The 17,079-nt window shown below is 32.8% G+C and overlaps 2 protein-coding genes across 2 annotated transcripts; one reads left to right on the forward strand and one right to left on the reverse strand.

Moving 5' to 3' along the window:
* Positions 1-116: 116 nt before the first annotated feature.
* Positions 117-9,926, reverse strand: LOC111425688 (transportin 1). Its single transcript, XM_023059895.2, has 9 exons — positions 9,664-9,926; positions 8,914-9,462; positions 4,937-5,239; positions 4,034-4,885; positions 3,274-3,727; positions 3,122-3,217; positions 2,495-2,570; positions 2,107-2,281; positions 117-1,850 (listed from the first exon to the last, which is right to left on the reverse strand). The coding sequence occupies exons 1-9, from the start codon at positions 9,766-9,768 to the stop codon at positions 1,743-1,745; spliced, it is 2,718 nt and encodes a 905-aa protein (XP_022915663.2). The 5' UTR covers positions 9,769-9,926; the 3' UTR covers positions 117-1,742.
* A 2,290-nt stretch (positions 9,927-12,216) lies between these two features.
* Positions 12,217-15,594, forward strand: LOC111425440 (protein tyrosine phosphatase domain-containing protein 1-like). The gene is made up of 9 exons (XM_023059450.2): positions 12,217-12,571; positions 12,751-12,831; positions 12,884-12,999; positions 13,765-13,887; positions 13,938-14,121; positions 14,170-14,450; positions 14,505-14,615; positions 14,778-15,302; positions 15,357-15,594. The coding sequence occupies exons 1-9, from the start codon at positions 12,315-12,317 to the stop codon at positions 15,515-15,517; spliced, it is 1,839 nt and encodes a 612-aa protein (XP_022915218.2). The 5' UTR covers positions 12,217-12,314; the 3' UTR covers positions 15,518-15,594.
* The last annotated feature ends 1,485 nt before the right edge of the window (positions 15,595-17,079 follow it).

Consider the following 17,079-nt stretch of genomic DNA (forward strand, 5'->3'; position numbering starts at 1 on the left):
TGTTTAGAAAGAGGGTCTAGAAAGAATGTACAGCTAGAGGTCGTGTACGCAAGTAGTTAATGTAATAACCCTAAAATCCGCCAGATGTAATTAACTAACAATGGTAAGGTAAAGTGTAAGTACAACAATGGTATTATTTAATTTTTTAGCGTCCTCCTTCGATAAACACGTTTATAAACAATTACAGATTACAGACAACAACACCATGTACGCTAAACATAGTATAATAGTATTTAAATCACATCAACCAAACAAAGAAATAATCCTAATATGAAGGTTGCCTTTGTTTTTTATCACTAAGATCCGCTACTAGTAAATTGAAATTCATTAAAAGGAACTAAATCAAATCGCAAAATGTAAAATTCAAAGAGAAAAGAAACAATAATTATGGCATACAATCGGCAAACATTCCAACATATGATCATTTTTAATACAAGGCCACGTTCCTCGTTACGAGAGGAACGTCTTCGTTTCGATTTGAAACGAAGTTACTTAGCGTAAAATGACGTTATTTCATTTCAGAGAGAAAGGAAAGAAAAAGTAATTCAAATTTTGTACCGTCTATACAGCTACTAATAGTATAATAATGTAGTATTAGAGAGGAATGCGTTGACACACGCAGAAAAGGAATGGAACATGGAGTGTAGAAGGAACGCGAAGACTTCTGCACACCCATCAACTCACTATGGGTCTTAAGTTATCATCATATGCAACATGTTAATAACGACGACAAGAAATAGAAACCATGACGGTGATTTAAATAATAAATTCTTTTACTCGCGTTTCTGCATTTACTAGCCATAGAATAAGAAATAAAACAATTCTATATTTATATATATATATACACTGTATGTTGCATATATAACATTTTTATGCTCTGTTACTTTTCCAGAGATTTGAAAATGAATTCAAGCGGTTAACAGTCTAATATATCACAAATGAATAGGATTTATCCATCGCTAAATATCACATTTGTAGTTCGACATTTGCATAACTATTTATTTTTTTTATCTTTTTTTTTTAGGCCACCGTGAGCTTTCGGATGAGAGTTAAGGGACTAGGATACACAGGATTCGTCCGGTAACGTTTTACACGTGACGTTCAAGGTGCGAGGAATTGAAAGTCAGAAGTCCTCTTGTAGGTTATAAGGCAGGAGACTTACGAGAAGGACTTTTTACAAGTCAAACGGTGTGTAACGATCGAAAACGTTAAGAATCCCGTTTGCTTTTCTTTTAACAAAATAATAATCAAAGAAAACAAAACAACAAAAAAAATGGTTATCAAAAAATCCCATCTAATCGATCTAGCACTAAAAAATATCCACTACACATTGCAACGATACGACAAAAATTTTCTCTTAAAATCCTCATTTTTTTAATTGTTTTTATATTGACACCTATACTCAGTCGTGGTATCACGAGACGTCTCGGGAATAATATTAATAAAAGATGATATAAAAATAATTATAATTAAAATAAAAAAGAAATTATAACCAAATTAGCCCAATTTAATAAATGAAACATTGTTATTTACATACACGGTTAAGAATTGAAACCCAAGATAGTCTCAGCATGTGGATGTCGAAAAATACGTATTTTTTTGAGTATAGGTTTAACACAACTAGATTTGTAGAAAAATTGATGATCCCACCCATCCTGCGGCAGAGGCCCGTGCCGTCTGATTCCCACCCAAGGAACGCGATTGTCTTCTTAATCCCCGTGCATCGGTCACACATTGGGCTTTCAAACCCCGTACATCGTCGACAGTCGTTCGCTTAATTGAGGTGGAAATTGATCGCTAAAACGTCTCCAATTTTCCTCACCTACTTGAGCTTTAAATCCGTGCAATATCTTTAAAGTTATAAATTTATTTAATTTTTTTATTACTTCAATACAATATTAAGTCAAACTCTTTATTAATATAATAGAAAATTAATAACAATATAATATAAATAAATAAATAGTATATAAGAAAAGAGTTTAACCTGTTATTATATGCCTTTAAATATATGCGTGATTTTAATAAGATGTGAAAAAATGTTATTTGAAGGCATATTATTTATCTTTATAATATAGATATATTATAAAGTATTTAGCTTTTATTTACCTTAATGAATACTTCTCTAAGATCTTCTTTAGGTGCAACCCACGAAGCGACAGCGTCACAGAAAAAGATGAAATCTTGAACGACACCCGCTGGATTTACGGAAATCATGTGACACATCCCTCTGAAAGCACTATCCTTCTCTTCATTGTCACGTATATTACGTAAGGAGGTACACCTGAAAAGTTGTGGGGTGTCAATAAATATAAGAAAAATTTCGTAATAGTTGATATATCCGGTTTATCTATATAGTGTTTTTTGGACGTGTCGTCCCGTTCGACTGTTTCACTTTTTCAAGTTGAGAGAGATAGAGAGAGAAAAAGATAAAAAAACGGTAATAAATAAGATAAATGCAAACTTAGTATAAAGAATAAAAAGATTTTTTACACACCACTGTCGGACAAACTGATGTAACACAGGCGCGACATCGTGTGGGCAGACATAACCCAGGCGACCGATTGTAATGGCTACAGATCAACCACCGAGAACAAAAAAACAAACAAAAACCCCAACTGAATTAACGACAAATAATCACAATTATAGAAAAATATTAGCATTAATGGTAAATAAATATAAAAAGTAATATGGGCAAAGTTGTTGTAAAAATTGATAAAAAGGGAACAACCCTTTTTCCAAAAATAATTATAACGAAAATCATATTTAAATTAAAAAATTATTATATCAAGTACAAAACAAACGCCAACTAAAAAATGTATAGATTTCGATGTTTGTCTTCTTTGTCAATCCATTTTTTCGTCGATTATTTTTTGTCGCTTTTGTCGTTCCATTTTTATCAATCAAATCGTAAATACAACTTTGACGTTTCGAAATCGAAACGAAACGTCGAAAATCGTCTTACATATCTCTTTTCATCTTTATTTTATGCTACCAGAGAGATTCCTGTAGAAAATCAGATTTCTATTCTTTACTTTTTCATCACTATTGCGATAATAATGAAAAAGTAAGTAATAAAAAACAAAAAGGAAATTTTTAGTTTCATTTAAACGAGTTGGTCTACCTGTATTTTCTAACAAAGTTTTAGGGGTATTTGGTCTATTGATAATATCAATCAATTGATTCAACACAATAACAATGTATGGTCTGGTGTCTGCTCCTAAAAATTAAAATGTTGTGTTAAAAAATTGATTGATTAACAAAAAAATGTTTTACCTAATTTTATACTAATTTCTCCAATGGCCCAGGTGGCGTTATTGCATACAGATATATATTGGGGATTTAAATTTTGCCCAAGTATCGGCAAAAATTGAGGTATCCATGGTCGCACATGCTGGAAGCATGCCTTGGTTAGATCACCAAGCAACGCAAACGACGACTGTCGCACTTCCGGCATGGGATCTTGCATACAATGATGCAACAATTGCATTATGTTACTGTTCATCACCAACTTTTCAATATGTCCGTTTAATCCTTCCGCCAAACCCGACAACAAATCTAACGCCACGATCATAAAATCCTTATCAGGCGCGTCATATTGTTCCGGATTTTGAGTGTTTGCCATATGTTGATACAGGGTTTGTTGTACTAATGATACACATCTACGATACACTGGCTCACAGTATGGTAAGAAACCTGATTGCAATGCTGTTGCTACACTTGATAAACACTAAAACAAATAAATGTTAATTCAATGTTGTATACAGCGCAAAATTTGATTTAGCGGGTATTCCACCTTTAACTTTTTATGGTTTTACTGAATCCATCTTTTATGATTAAGTCATTTTGTTTATTGAAACCTTATTTATTAATAATTCAGAAAGAAAAAAGGAAAAATAGATAAAACATGAGAACAATTCTTCAAGTATGTACTTTGGCGCTTACATGGGACACCCAGTAGTGTTAAAAATCTATTACTAACAAGTCAAAGTAGGATACCCCCTTTAAAAGTATTAAACTTTGATATAAAAGGTACCTCAAGTAACGGAAATAAATCTTTATCTTCATCTTTAAGTACGTTCCATTTTTGTATAAGCGGTGGCATTAATAAGTTAATATAAGCTGGTTTATTAAGATGATGGCCGACGGAATCAGCTAAAGTTCCAATAGCATCGTAAAGTATCAACAAATTTTTGTGTTGGTATTTAGAAAATGCGAAAACTAACGTTTCGAGTATGAAACTTAAATAGGGTACTAATTCGGTGCAGGCTTCCTCTTCTAGCGTGGCGAAGGCGGAGCAAGCCGCTTCTTGCACCCTTTTATTGCTATCCAATATTCTTTTCAGTAATTCCGTCATTAACGGTTTTAAATATGAGTCGTGGGATTGCGAAACGACCCAATGTGAATAACGACTTAACGTCCAACATGTAATAGCTCTAACAAGAGCTTTTCTATCATTGAGACTATTTATTAAATACGGTATTAGTTCGGGTAAATGGTTTAACATCCCCGACATACACCCTTCCGCAATTGCGCCTAATGCTAAAATTCCAGATTCTTTTATTTCCCACTCTTGATGAAAAAGTGTTTCTTTTAGAATTGGTATTAATATAGGTAGTAGTTCCTCTCTGAATACGTTTGCTAATACATCTAAAGCGGCTGCACTGCACTTCCTCAAATTCCAATCTGATAATGAACTATCATCGTCTGCATCATCAAAATCTTCCTCATCTTCATCACCGTCTGTTGTTCCATTTTCATTCATCGTCGAACCATTAGCATTTGTGGCGCCCGCCGTTTTCATCATCGTATGAGTTTTTGATTTATGAAAACGTGGTCGAATATCTTCTTCTTTATCAGGTACAGCCTCATCTTCCTCAACATCACCCTAAATCAATTCATTAAGTATTAAGAGAAAAAAAATGATAAAATAACTAACCTTTAATAGAATAATATCGATTTCGGAATATTTCATTCCACGTACGAGTGTGGGAATTAACCTGTTTAAGTGATTAATCAAAACCTCTCTACATATAGGTTGTTCGGCCAACGATAGCCAAAATTCGCACGCCTCCAAAGCGACACCTTCGTCGTTATCTTGAGTTCTCATCAGCATGTATTCGATTATATCACCCATGTGGGGAATTAAACGATCCATACGCACTTCTAATAACATAACAAGCGCTCGACATACGTTTTTACGAACTTCCGGATCTTCGTCAGATGCGACGTGAAACAAATTCTATATAAATAAATTAAAAATTGGTATTAAAAAAATTTTTTATTAAAAAAATATTTTAAAAACTTCGTTATAACGGATTAATATGGGGAAGTTTTTAATTTCTGAATAATAACTAAAACTAGAGCTATTATTATTACTAGCTTAACACTAGTATTAGAAATAACATTAGAACTAGAAACATTCGGGTTTAGCCGTATTTGAGGAACGGTAATTTGGAGTGGTGTTTTTGAGGAGCGTACCGCTTCCATGCGATTTTTAAAACACCCGTTACAGAACGTTAGTAATATACTTACGTATTTGTAGTGAGTTAATTATGACAATTAGGGGTAGGGAATATATAATAAGAATTTTTCTAACTTGCTACGAAATAAAGCTGTTTTTGCTCAAGGTCACGTTATTTTGGAGCGGTATATTTGTGTAGAGACCGTTCCTGGAGCGCGAAACGGTTATGAGCGGTATTCCCATCATTAGTTCTAGGTTGAGTGTTAGTTCTAGTGATAGTGTTAGGTAGCGCTAGTAAGCCCTACATAGCGTTAGATTCGGGTTTAGCCGTCTTAAGAGACGTGCGGCTAAACCCGAATGATTCTAGTTCCAGGTGTAGTGTTAGTTCTAGTTTTACTTCAATATTAATATATAATCCTAGCGCTGACAGTGTTAGGTAGCGCTAGTAAGTCTTAGATAGCGCTAGATTGTATCTTAATATTGAAGTAAAACTAGAACTAACACTACACCTGGAACTAGAATCATTCGGGTTTAGCCGCACGTCTCTTAAGACGGCTAAACCCGAATGTTTCTAGTTCTAGGTGTAGTGTTAGCTCTAGTTTTACTTCAATATTAATATATAATCCTAGCGCTGACAGTGTTAGGTAGCGTTAGTAAGCCTTAGATAGCGCTAGATTGTATACTAATATTGAAGTAAAATTAAAACTAACACTACACCTAGAACTAGAAACATTCGGGTTTAGCCGTCTTAAGAGACGTGCGGCTAAACCCGAATGATTCTAGTTCCAGGTGTAGTGTTAGTTCTAGTTTTACTTCAATATTAATATATAATCCTAGCGCTGATAGTGTTAGGTAGCGCTGTTAGGTAGCCGCACGTCTCTTAAGACGGCTAAACCCGAATGATTCTAGTTCCAGTTGTAGTGTTAGTTCTAGTTTACTTGAATATTAATATATAATCTAGCGCTGACAGTGTTAGGTAGCGCTAGTAAGCCTTAGATAGCGCTAGATTGTATACTAATATTGAAGTAAAATTAAAACTAACACTACACCTAGAACTAGAAACATTCGGGTTTAGCCGTCTTACGAGACGTGCGGCTAAACCCGAATGATTCTAGTTCCAGGTGTAGTGTTAGTTCTAGTTTTACTTCAATATTAATATATAATCCTAGCGCTGATAGTGTTAGGTAGCGCTAGTAAGCCTTAGATAGCGCTAGATTGTATACTAATATTGAAGTAAAATTAAAACTAACACTACACCTAGAACTAGAAACATTCGGGTTTAGCCGTCTTACGAGACGTGCGGCTAAACCCGAATGATTCTAGTTCCAGGTGTAGTGTTAGTTCTAGTTTTACTTCAATATTAATATATAATCCTAGCGCTGATAGTGTTAGGTAGCGCTAGTAAGCCTTAGATAGCGCTAGATTGTATACTAATATTGAAGTAAAATTAAAACTAACACTACACCTAGAACTAGAAACATTCGGGTTTAGCCGTCTTACGAGACGTGCGGCTAAACCCGAATGATTCTAGTTCCAGGTGTAGTGTTAGTTCTAGTTTTACTTCAATATTAATATATAATCCTAGCGCTGATAGTGTTAGGTAGCGCTAGTAAGTCTTAGATAGCGCTAGATTGTATCCTAATATTGAAGTAAAATTAGAGCTAACACTACACCTAGAACTAGAATCATTCGGGTTTAGCCATCTTAAGAGATGTATGGCTAAACTCGAATGATTCTATTTCTAAGTATAGTGTTAGTTCTAGTTTTACTTCAATATTAATATACAATCTAGCGCTGACAATGTTAGGTAGCGCTAGGAAATCTTAGATAGCGCTAGATTGTATACTAATATTGACGTAAAACTAGAGCTAACACTACACCTAGAACTAGAATCATTCGGGTTTAGCCATCTTAAGAGATGTATGGCTAAACTCGAATGATTCTATTTCTAAGTGTAGTGTTAGTTCTAGTTTTACTTCAATATTAATATACAATCTAGCGCTGACAATGTTAGGTAGCGCTAGGAAATCTTAGATAGCGCTAGATTGTATACTAATATTGACGTAAAACTAGAACTAACACTACACCTAGAACTAGAAACATTCGGGTTTAGCCGTGTTAAGAGACGTGCGGCGAAACCCGAATGATTCTAGTTCCAGGTGTAGTGTTAGTTCTAGTTTTACTTTAATATTAATATATAATCCTAGCGCTGACAGTGTTAGGTAGCGCTAGTAAGTCTTAGCTAGCGCTAGATTGTATATTAATATTGAAGTAAAACTAGAACTCACACTACATCTAGAACTAGAATCAATCAGGTTTAGCCGTCTTAAGAGACGTGCGGCTAAACCCGAATGATTCTAGTTCCAGGTGTAGTGTTAGTTCTAGTTTTACTTTAATATTAATATATAATCCTAGCGCTAACAGTGTTAGGTAGCGCTAGTAAGTCTTAGATAGCGCTAGATTGTATCCTAATATTGAAGTAAAATTAGAGCTAACACTACACCTAGAACTAGAATCATTCGGGTTTAGCCATCTTAAGAGATGTATGGCTAAACTCGAATGATTCTATTTCTAAGTGTAGTGTTAGTTCTAGTTTTACTTCAATATTAATATACAATCTAGCGCTGACAATGTTAGGTAGCGCTAGGAAATCTTAGATAGCGCTAGATTGTATACTAATATTGACGTAAAACTAGAACTAACACTACACCTAGAACTAGAAACATTCGGGTTTAGCCGTGTTAAGAGACGTGCGGCGAAACCCGAATGATTCTAGTTCCAGGTGTAGTGTTAGTTCTAGTTTTACTTTAATATTAATATATAATCCTAGCGCTGACAGTGTTAGGTAGCGGTAGTAAGTCTTAGCTAGCGCTAGATTGTATATTAATTTGAAGTAAAACTAGAACTAACACATCTAGAACTAGAATCATTCGGGTTTAGCCATCTTAAGAGATGTATGGCTAAACTCGAATGATTCTATTTCTAAGTGTAGTGTTAGTTCTAGTTTTACTTCAATATTAATATACAATCTAGCGCTGACAATGTTAGGTAACGCTAGGAAATCTTAGATAGCCCTAGATTGTATACTAATATTGAAGTAAAACTAGAATTAACACTACACCTGGAACTAGAATCATTCGGGTTTAGCTGCACGTCTCTTAAGACGGCTAAGCCCGAATGTTTCTAGTTCTAGGTTTAGTGTTAGTTCTAGTTTTACTTCAATATTAATATATAAACTAGCGCTGACAGTGTTAAGTAGCGCTAGTAAGTCTTAGATAGCGCTAAATTGTATATTAATATTGAAGTAAAACTAGAACTAACACTAAACCTAGATCTAGAAACATTCAGGTTTAGCCATATTAAGAGATGTATGGCCAAACTCCAACATTATCTATAAACATGTTTTAACAAGATCCATTATATCAAGGTTTTGCTATAATTATTTTTCTTACCGTTAAAAAGGCATCAATGTGTAACATAAGAGCAGGTGACCTTTGTATGATAAAATTGTTGACACAACCAATTGCACAGGATCTAATTTTTGAACTAGAGTGACTAAAGAATTGTAAAAATTTTGGAATGAGTATGTCTAATGGTCGATTAACGGTGTCACCATCCAAAACTTCAACTGAGTCCTCACATATTTTTTGTAACGCCCCAAACGCGCCCTCACACACATTATAATCTTGCGAATCCAACATGTTGCACAAAGCAGGAAGTAGCTCGGGCCAAGATTCCAGCTCACTTTTACTGGCAATCGTAGTGATAAGAATCCCAACGGTGGCACGAATTAAAGGTGATGGATCTCCAACAGCTCTCAAACATTCTTGCTTTATAAATGTTGTTACACTAGACACTAGGTTATGATAGTGAGTTCTAACATTGTTTTTTAATATTAAACCACTTAAAGAACGTGTTGGCTCATCCTCTTGAACCATTTTTGTTAGAACAAACATAAGATAGTTACTAAAATCGGGATATTTACTTAATTGTTCCAATTTCTGAAGATTCTTATTAAGGAAAAAATTTAACTCGGTTGTGTAACGACCTAAACAAATGAAAATATTAAAAACTGGGGAATAGTTATGGAAGTGAGGTGGCAAAAAAAGAAACTGATTTATCCTAAACGAATGTATGTTGATTAAAGTTGATGTAATATTGAATTGATAAAATTCGTTTACGCTTCATTAAAAAAAGGATACTTGCTGTACAGCTCTTTGGGTAGCGGTGTCCGGCGATTGCGATTCCTTCAATAAGGTTAAAATCTCGCGTAAACCCTCTTGTTGGGGTGTCCACTCCATTTTCATCGTCGTTTCGTGTACGGGGACGTTAAATCACTCTGGCTGTCTCGTCACTAAATGGGTGTCGAATAAGTTTTTTTTTAAAACGAAAAAAAATCCTAGATAACGCTGGAGAATAACCATCAACGCAACAAAATATTTCGGCACGGGGCAATATAGGTGGTGGTGGGGGGTTAAGAGAACGCAACGGAACTGCACCTAGTTAGTCAAAATACCTTCCGAATTCAAATAAATATCACCGTTTAAAAACATTTCATTTATTATTTTAGCCATAAAAACGTACATTTTAAGAAACATTTTTAATAAACAACCCGATCTCACGTTCGTTAACAATTTAACAATCATCCGTTACTAAAACCTATGAAACGATTCAATTCGAATATTTCAAAATCAATACATAAACCGGCACTCTACAACGATTACTTTTAATTATTTATTATTCCTGTCAACGTTTTCATAGATATTTATGTTTTAATATTATGTACACCCATATTATCTCATTTTCTTCTTTATTACTTATAAATTTCATTTTAACACCGAAACGATCCCGGAAAAGGTTCTTAGTATAAAAAGTAACAAGTTGGGTTGCATAACCACTTCGTATTTATTTCATATCATTTAATTTTTTTATTAATAACATAATATTTCTTGAAATCGCCCTCAAAATTAATGAGAACTGAATTTTTTTCTAAATTGATACTAATATAGAATAATATCGTGACTTGAAGCCCATAGATACGACTGTTATTACCAAAATATCTCGATAATAGAAGTAAAGGATAAAATACATAACCTTCGTTGCCAATTCCAGAACATCAATAGCAAACGAAAACACACTAAAAGTCAGCAGGAGAAAATTTTGAAGTCAAATGGAAAATTTATGCTTCATAGATAAATTTGTAAAGAAATCTTTGGATTCCAAATTTCCACGAAGGTTAGGATTAACTAAAAAATCTATTACTTAGTACTCAACCAATCACAGGAATTAGTATCTCTTTTAGGTGTTGGACACTGCAGATAATAATCCCAAACTGTTAATAAAAGCTTCCTCTTTCCAATGAACCAACCCGTTTTGAAAAATAACTTTTAGTTTTTGAGAAAACAATATTTGAAGTTTCGATAAAATTTTCAATGTTGCAATTTTCATCGATAACTTTCAAAATTCGCTATAAAATTAATTTCTTGAAGGATCCTTGTGGAAATATCGCCAATTATAATTAAATTAATTATCCTGCTTTTAGAGTTGCTTCGTTAGTTAAATCAGCATCAAAGAAGTGCATTTTGTATCTTGGATCCAAATAAGTTAATTAATTTCATTTTTATTTCAAGTTTCATTTCAGAAATGCACCAGAAATTATACCATAATGGCCGAATATCCGGTATCCGGCTTTTCATAAAATCACTACCCGTTCCATCACTAGTCTCTACTGTCTGGTTATATTGTGCCATGTTTGTGATTTTCCACATCTACCATAAGGAGTGTAGTGTTTTAGACCGTGTCATTAAAAAATTATGCAAGGATCACTTTTTCAGATTCTAATTCAATTGGTCTTCTTAGTACACGAAATCTAGTTGACACTAAACCAAAAGCATTCTCAATTAATCTGCGTGACCATGCAAATTTCTAAATGCCTATGCTTAAATGTAACTAGATAGCGACTGTCCTTTATGGAGGTTAACTGCGTTAAGAGAAAGGAAGTGTGAATTGATAGATTTCCCCTCTAGAAAGGAGTATATATTTTTATTTTCTTTCCAGCCAGTGTGAGTATTGCCAATATGACGCAATTTAGTAACATTCCATCAATAACCTAACAAGGATTTTTTCCTAATACATCAAAAATCACTTTGTGTAAGACAGATTTATTAAATGAGCTCCGAAAAAAAAATTTTTTTACCTGGAACAAATATTTGCGTGTATTGTTTATATACAATAACTCAAACACGATAAGAAACAAAAAAATGTAAAGATAAAAGTTATGGTGTGACTAAGAATAATTTAAAGTGGGTATATAATAAATTAAAAGATATATGGATATATGGATATATGGATATAGGAACAATTTTTGAGTTTAATTTTCCATTGTCCATACAGTGTGTTAATTAATTATCGTACCCGACGTCATCATTGCAAGTATGCAACTAATATCACAGTATAGGTATTGAAATATGCGATTTGCGTATTTGGTTGCATACTTGCAATTACTTGTAGTTTGTAATAAATAAATAAGATGGGTGTTGTAAAAATTAGTTATACAACCCAACGTGTTCTAAAAGATGTATCAACAACTAATTAATTTTGTATATAAATAAATATCGAACATGATTAATATTACTTAAAATAGTCTTACTAAATGTATTTATTGAATATTACTAGGATTACATGTTAATGGGAAATAAAAATTTTTTGAAACCACTGAGTAACCATGAGAAACGAGATGTATATCAGTAAATAGACGATCATGCGCCATATTGGCGTTGTGTGGGTGACGAGGGTGTCTTTGACCATCGCGTTGCGGTGCTATATAACGTAAATCGGCGCCGAATGCAACTGCATGCGGACGCAATATGATCGCGCGCGAATTTTCAAACTTTTGAAAAAGACTATGGACGACGTCCGCGAATTAAAATCTCCAAACGCAACGTCCGAATTGGTGGCGGCTAATTATAACAAATTATCCGATCATATTCGGAGATTAACACCTCAGGGGATACAATGTAGCGTTTTTTGCGGCGGAATTAATTGTAAATATGAAAATCCGGATAATTGGACTGCTGATAGTTTGGCCGTGCAAGGAATATATTCTCATTGGTAAGTTAAAAGAAACAATTTTTTTGTATTACAAGTTATACGTGTTTATGTCGGTTATTATTGAACACCTGTCGTTATTAATACTTCGTTTTGTGAAATAATTCATTGAATCAATAGCAAATTGATAAAAACGTCCGAGTGTTATTTCCTAACGATAATTCAAGGTCGATCTTTTGCAGGATTACTTCCGACATTCTTGCGATGGCACGACCTAGTACCATTCTAATCGTCAAAAAGAACATTTTACAGCAATTCGAAAGGTAAAATCAATTAGGTACTTAATAATAATAAAAAAATGTATGAATTTTTAAGTTTGGGAATCAAATCAATCATAAATTTACAATGCCCGCGGGAACACGCTAGTTGTGGACAACCATTAGAAAGTTCCGGTTTTTCTTATGATCCTAATATTTTTATGGAGAATAAGAGTAAGTTATTTATTTATTATTTGTAAATTAAGATGCATATTATTTTTTTCTGGAATAAATAAAAATGAATCAAAATAACAGAAAAAAGCATAGAATTATATTTGTACTGCGCAAGTTAATGAATATTAATGCTAGCTATTTTAAAACTGGCACTCTTATCTTCCGGAAATCTACACGTTGGAAAAGCCGCGGGTTTCGCCTGCATAAAAAAGTCGTAAGTATTTAAGCGGGCATCAAGATCGATACAAAATTTTCTTTTTAGCGCAAGTACTAATACATTAATTCACATCAAAAATATTAATACAAAAATAGTCGTTTGGGGTGTCTAATTAAAAAGTAATTTACTTGTTGCAACCGACTCAATTATTCATAACCCTATTAGACCTCGTCAACTTGTCAAAACGGGTCTTGTACAAAAAAAAGGTGTTGCATCTTTAATATGTTTGTTACCTGTTAGTGCACGATATGTCAAAAAGTGGGTCACGGTTTTTTTGTACCCCGATCCAAGATAAGAAGTGAATTACCGATCTAATTCAAACTCCCTTTATATCGGGATGGTCAAGAACGAAAACATATATTATGCAAGATAGTAATTTTATGTAATTTCTAGAGTACGAACCAATAGTTGTGTCAAATCGATACTAAATATCGTTTTGGCACTTAATAAAGCACTTTAATTCACTAAATACCGTTATTAAATTTAATTCGATAAAATATTTAATATGCATCGATTTAATCCCTTTTTTGACATAAATCTTTTTTTAGTATATTATTATAATTTCGCTTGGAAAGATTACGGAGATGCCACCTTATTAGGATTATTAAACATGGTTAAAGTTTTAGCTTTTGCTACATCGGAAGGAAGAGTTGCTGTTCATTGTCACGCTGGTAACTTGATTTATATTAATTTGTCAATATAAAAAGAAAAAATTGTGCAGGTTTAGGAAGAACTGGAGTATTAATCTCGTGCTATCTGGTTTATTCTTTAAAAGCAGAAGCGAACGATGCAATTAAATACGTTAGATATAAACGACCGGGTTCGGTTCAAACTCGGGGTCAAATTGTGTGCGTTCGCCATTTTGCTAGTTTCATTTTACCGAGAAGATTAACGTTTTTTATAAAGTATTAATTGAGCTTATTAATATATTATTTATAACACACATTTTTTAGAGAATGCGAAAAAGAAAAATACATGGCTCCTTTTAATTTAGCTAGGTTTTTAAGGCGGCAAAAAGTGCTTTTTCACGGTTACGATGAAAGGATGTACAAATATTTTCCAAAAATAATCCATGTCATTTGTGAGCGTATTTTAAAACTATGCGGATGTTGGGTGAACGAATTCCCGCAAAATTGGAACATACCGATCACCACAGACTTTTTTTGCTCTAAATCTGGGAATGGTGTTGTTAGACATGAAAGTTTATACAGTATTTGTAGCAATGCGTCTGAAAGTATTTTTGATTACTATTTATTTATGACGTAACCATTTTTTTTTTAATTATTAGGCAATTTATTAAGTCCTGATACCTTAAATTCTCCGAGTAACGAACATTTCTTAACAATTCCTTCTGCACCATCAAGTCCTCATCCATCAGATTGTAGCGATACATTCTCAGGTAATTCAAAATTCATAACAATATTATCAGTATGCAACCAATATTACAATATTAGTATTGCAATACGCGATTTGCGTATTTGGTTGCATACTTTGTAATGATGACGTCGGATACGAGAATTAATTAACACAGTGTATATAATTGTATAATATATGTGTATAGATTTGGATACTGATGATATAAATGAAGACCTCTTAGCAGAAAATAAATGTTTCCAAGAATTAGAAAATGAAAATCTTCTTTGGGAGCCTCAACAAATAATGATTCAAGACGTTCGAATTGTAGAGAACGCTTTATTGGTTGATTTTTCAACATTAGACGGCGAAAAACGAAAGGAAGTTAGAAAATTGCAGACGGATATAAATAATTCTCAGTCGGGGTGGTTAAAATTGGAGGTTGAAACTGATTTGATCGTGTTATGTTCGATGTTACACGATTGGATAGAAAGCTTAAAAGAGCCGATCATAACAACAAACGACATGGAAAATATTGTTATTAACTACAAGCAACCCGAATTATGTTTTTCCCATTTCGAAATTAAATCTGCGTTTTTAATCGAATACCTTTTACATTTTTTAAGTAAAATCAATCCGATTACCGAATTAACACGAACTTGTATATTAAGAAGATTTTTGGCAGCTTTATCGCATCAAACGGTCGTAATAAACGACGTCGTTGTACCTCAAAGTATTAAATGTACATTTTTTAATTAAAACAATTTTTGATTTTTTAATTTTTTAGATAAAGGTTTCGGAAAATTACGAGAAGGAACCTTAACGTGCGCAATCGAATTTTTCGAATCGCTTTATACCGTGTTGGATTCTTACCATCAAAGTCAAAAAAATTTTTTGACTGAAAATAAAGAATTCTTTGAAAGTGCAGAAGAGAAGAGTGATTTTTGAGTTGAAATGAAGAAATGTTACTTCCAGTAGTTTTATTTTTATATTGTATGGGGTTTAATAAATTATTGAGGATTTAATTTTATTTTTTGATTTATTTAAATACCTCCATAATTACAGTAAACTGTATTACCACCATAATAGAATAATGAAATTAATAATAGATGTCGCCTTTGATTTATTTTACCCATTTCAAAACTTTCAATTATAAATTATAATTAAAAATTTAAAATAAAAAATTTGAATTGAAAGAGTTTAAATTAAAAAAACTTTCCAAATGAAATTTGTGTTTTACAAAGATTTCGCGTTTTACCACAGCAATAAGTAAAAAATATTAACAATTTCACGTTTACTAAGTGATACAATGAAAAGTTTTTAAATTACAAAAAAAAGGTAAGAATCACTTAGATAATTATTATAGAAAGAAAACAAAGGATAAATAACGGATCAAGTTGACCTAGTCTACATTTTCTCAGTAAGATAGGTACCGGTTAGCGGATTTTCTTTTAAGAATTGCTGTTGCATTCATTTTTCTGACCATTCGCATCTAAACTCGAATAGGTTCGTGGGCAGGATTAAACGTTGCTATCTCGTGGAAGTTACCTAAACGCCGAGTTTTTGTGTAAATAAGGTTCCCTGATAAGGGAACTTATTGCACCTCTAAAAAGCCGGGGAATGATTCATATTAAATGAAAGTCGTACGATGTTTTGTGCGTGATCATATTGTGAATCGATTAAATTTTCAATTTAAATTGGTAAGTGCCTTTAATATAAAAATAAATTAGCAAACAAAAAAATAATAAACAAAGAATAAAAAATAATTATTTTTATTGGAAATCACGCCACTGAAAATGAAATTATTATAAATAAACACAGAAAGTCGACGTCACAATATCGTTCGATCGATTGGGATTTAAAAATCGGTCGCGATAACTCGATTCAGAATGATATGATGGACAAAGTATCAACAACACATTCTTTTTAGAGAAGATATTAAAAAGAAACAATTTTAAAATTCAAAAATTTTAAAAACCCGCCTTTTTAAAAAATAATTTTTTTAAATCCTGAGATAACTCGTTTTGAAACACGTGTTTTAATAAAAATTTGTGTGTCCAAGTTAAACTCGTGCTCTCCAAAATTTTTAATATACAAGTAAGGTAAATATGAAACATTAATTAATTAAATAAAAATAATACATATTTTTTTCGTTATAATCAAATTAAGTCGATAGCGATTAAGTTTAGAAAAATACAAAAATTATCTCGTAATTTTTCGGCATAATTATCTAAAGGTCAAACGTTGCCAACGAAAACGAATTTCGAAAAACGTTGACGCCCATTTTTTGATTTATTTTTTTTCGTTAATTATTTTCTGTTCAAGTACGTCTCAATTCGCTTATCTTAATTTTGCAACAAGATGCAACACTCAACTGAAAGTCATCTTGCACACCTAAAAACGTGCTCTTCCAAACACTCGATAATTTATTGTTTTATAGATAACGAGGTACCTTCGATGGTCCAAAGTTTATCCCATTTATAACAATGCCCTGCGAATTACTACTGTTT

Source organism: Onthophagus taurus, chromosome 8 (assembly GCF_036711975.1).
Source record: "Onthophagus taurus isolate NC chromosome 8, IU_Otau_3.0, whole genome shotgun sequence".
Taxonomy (NCBI): Eukaryota; Metazoa; Arthropoda; class Insecta; order Coleoptera; family Scarabaeidae; genus Onthophagus; species Onthophagus taurus.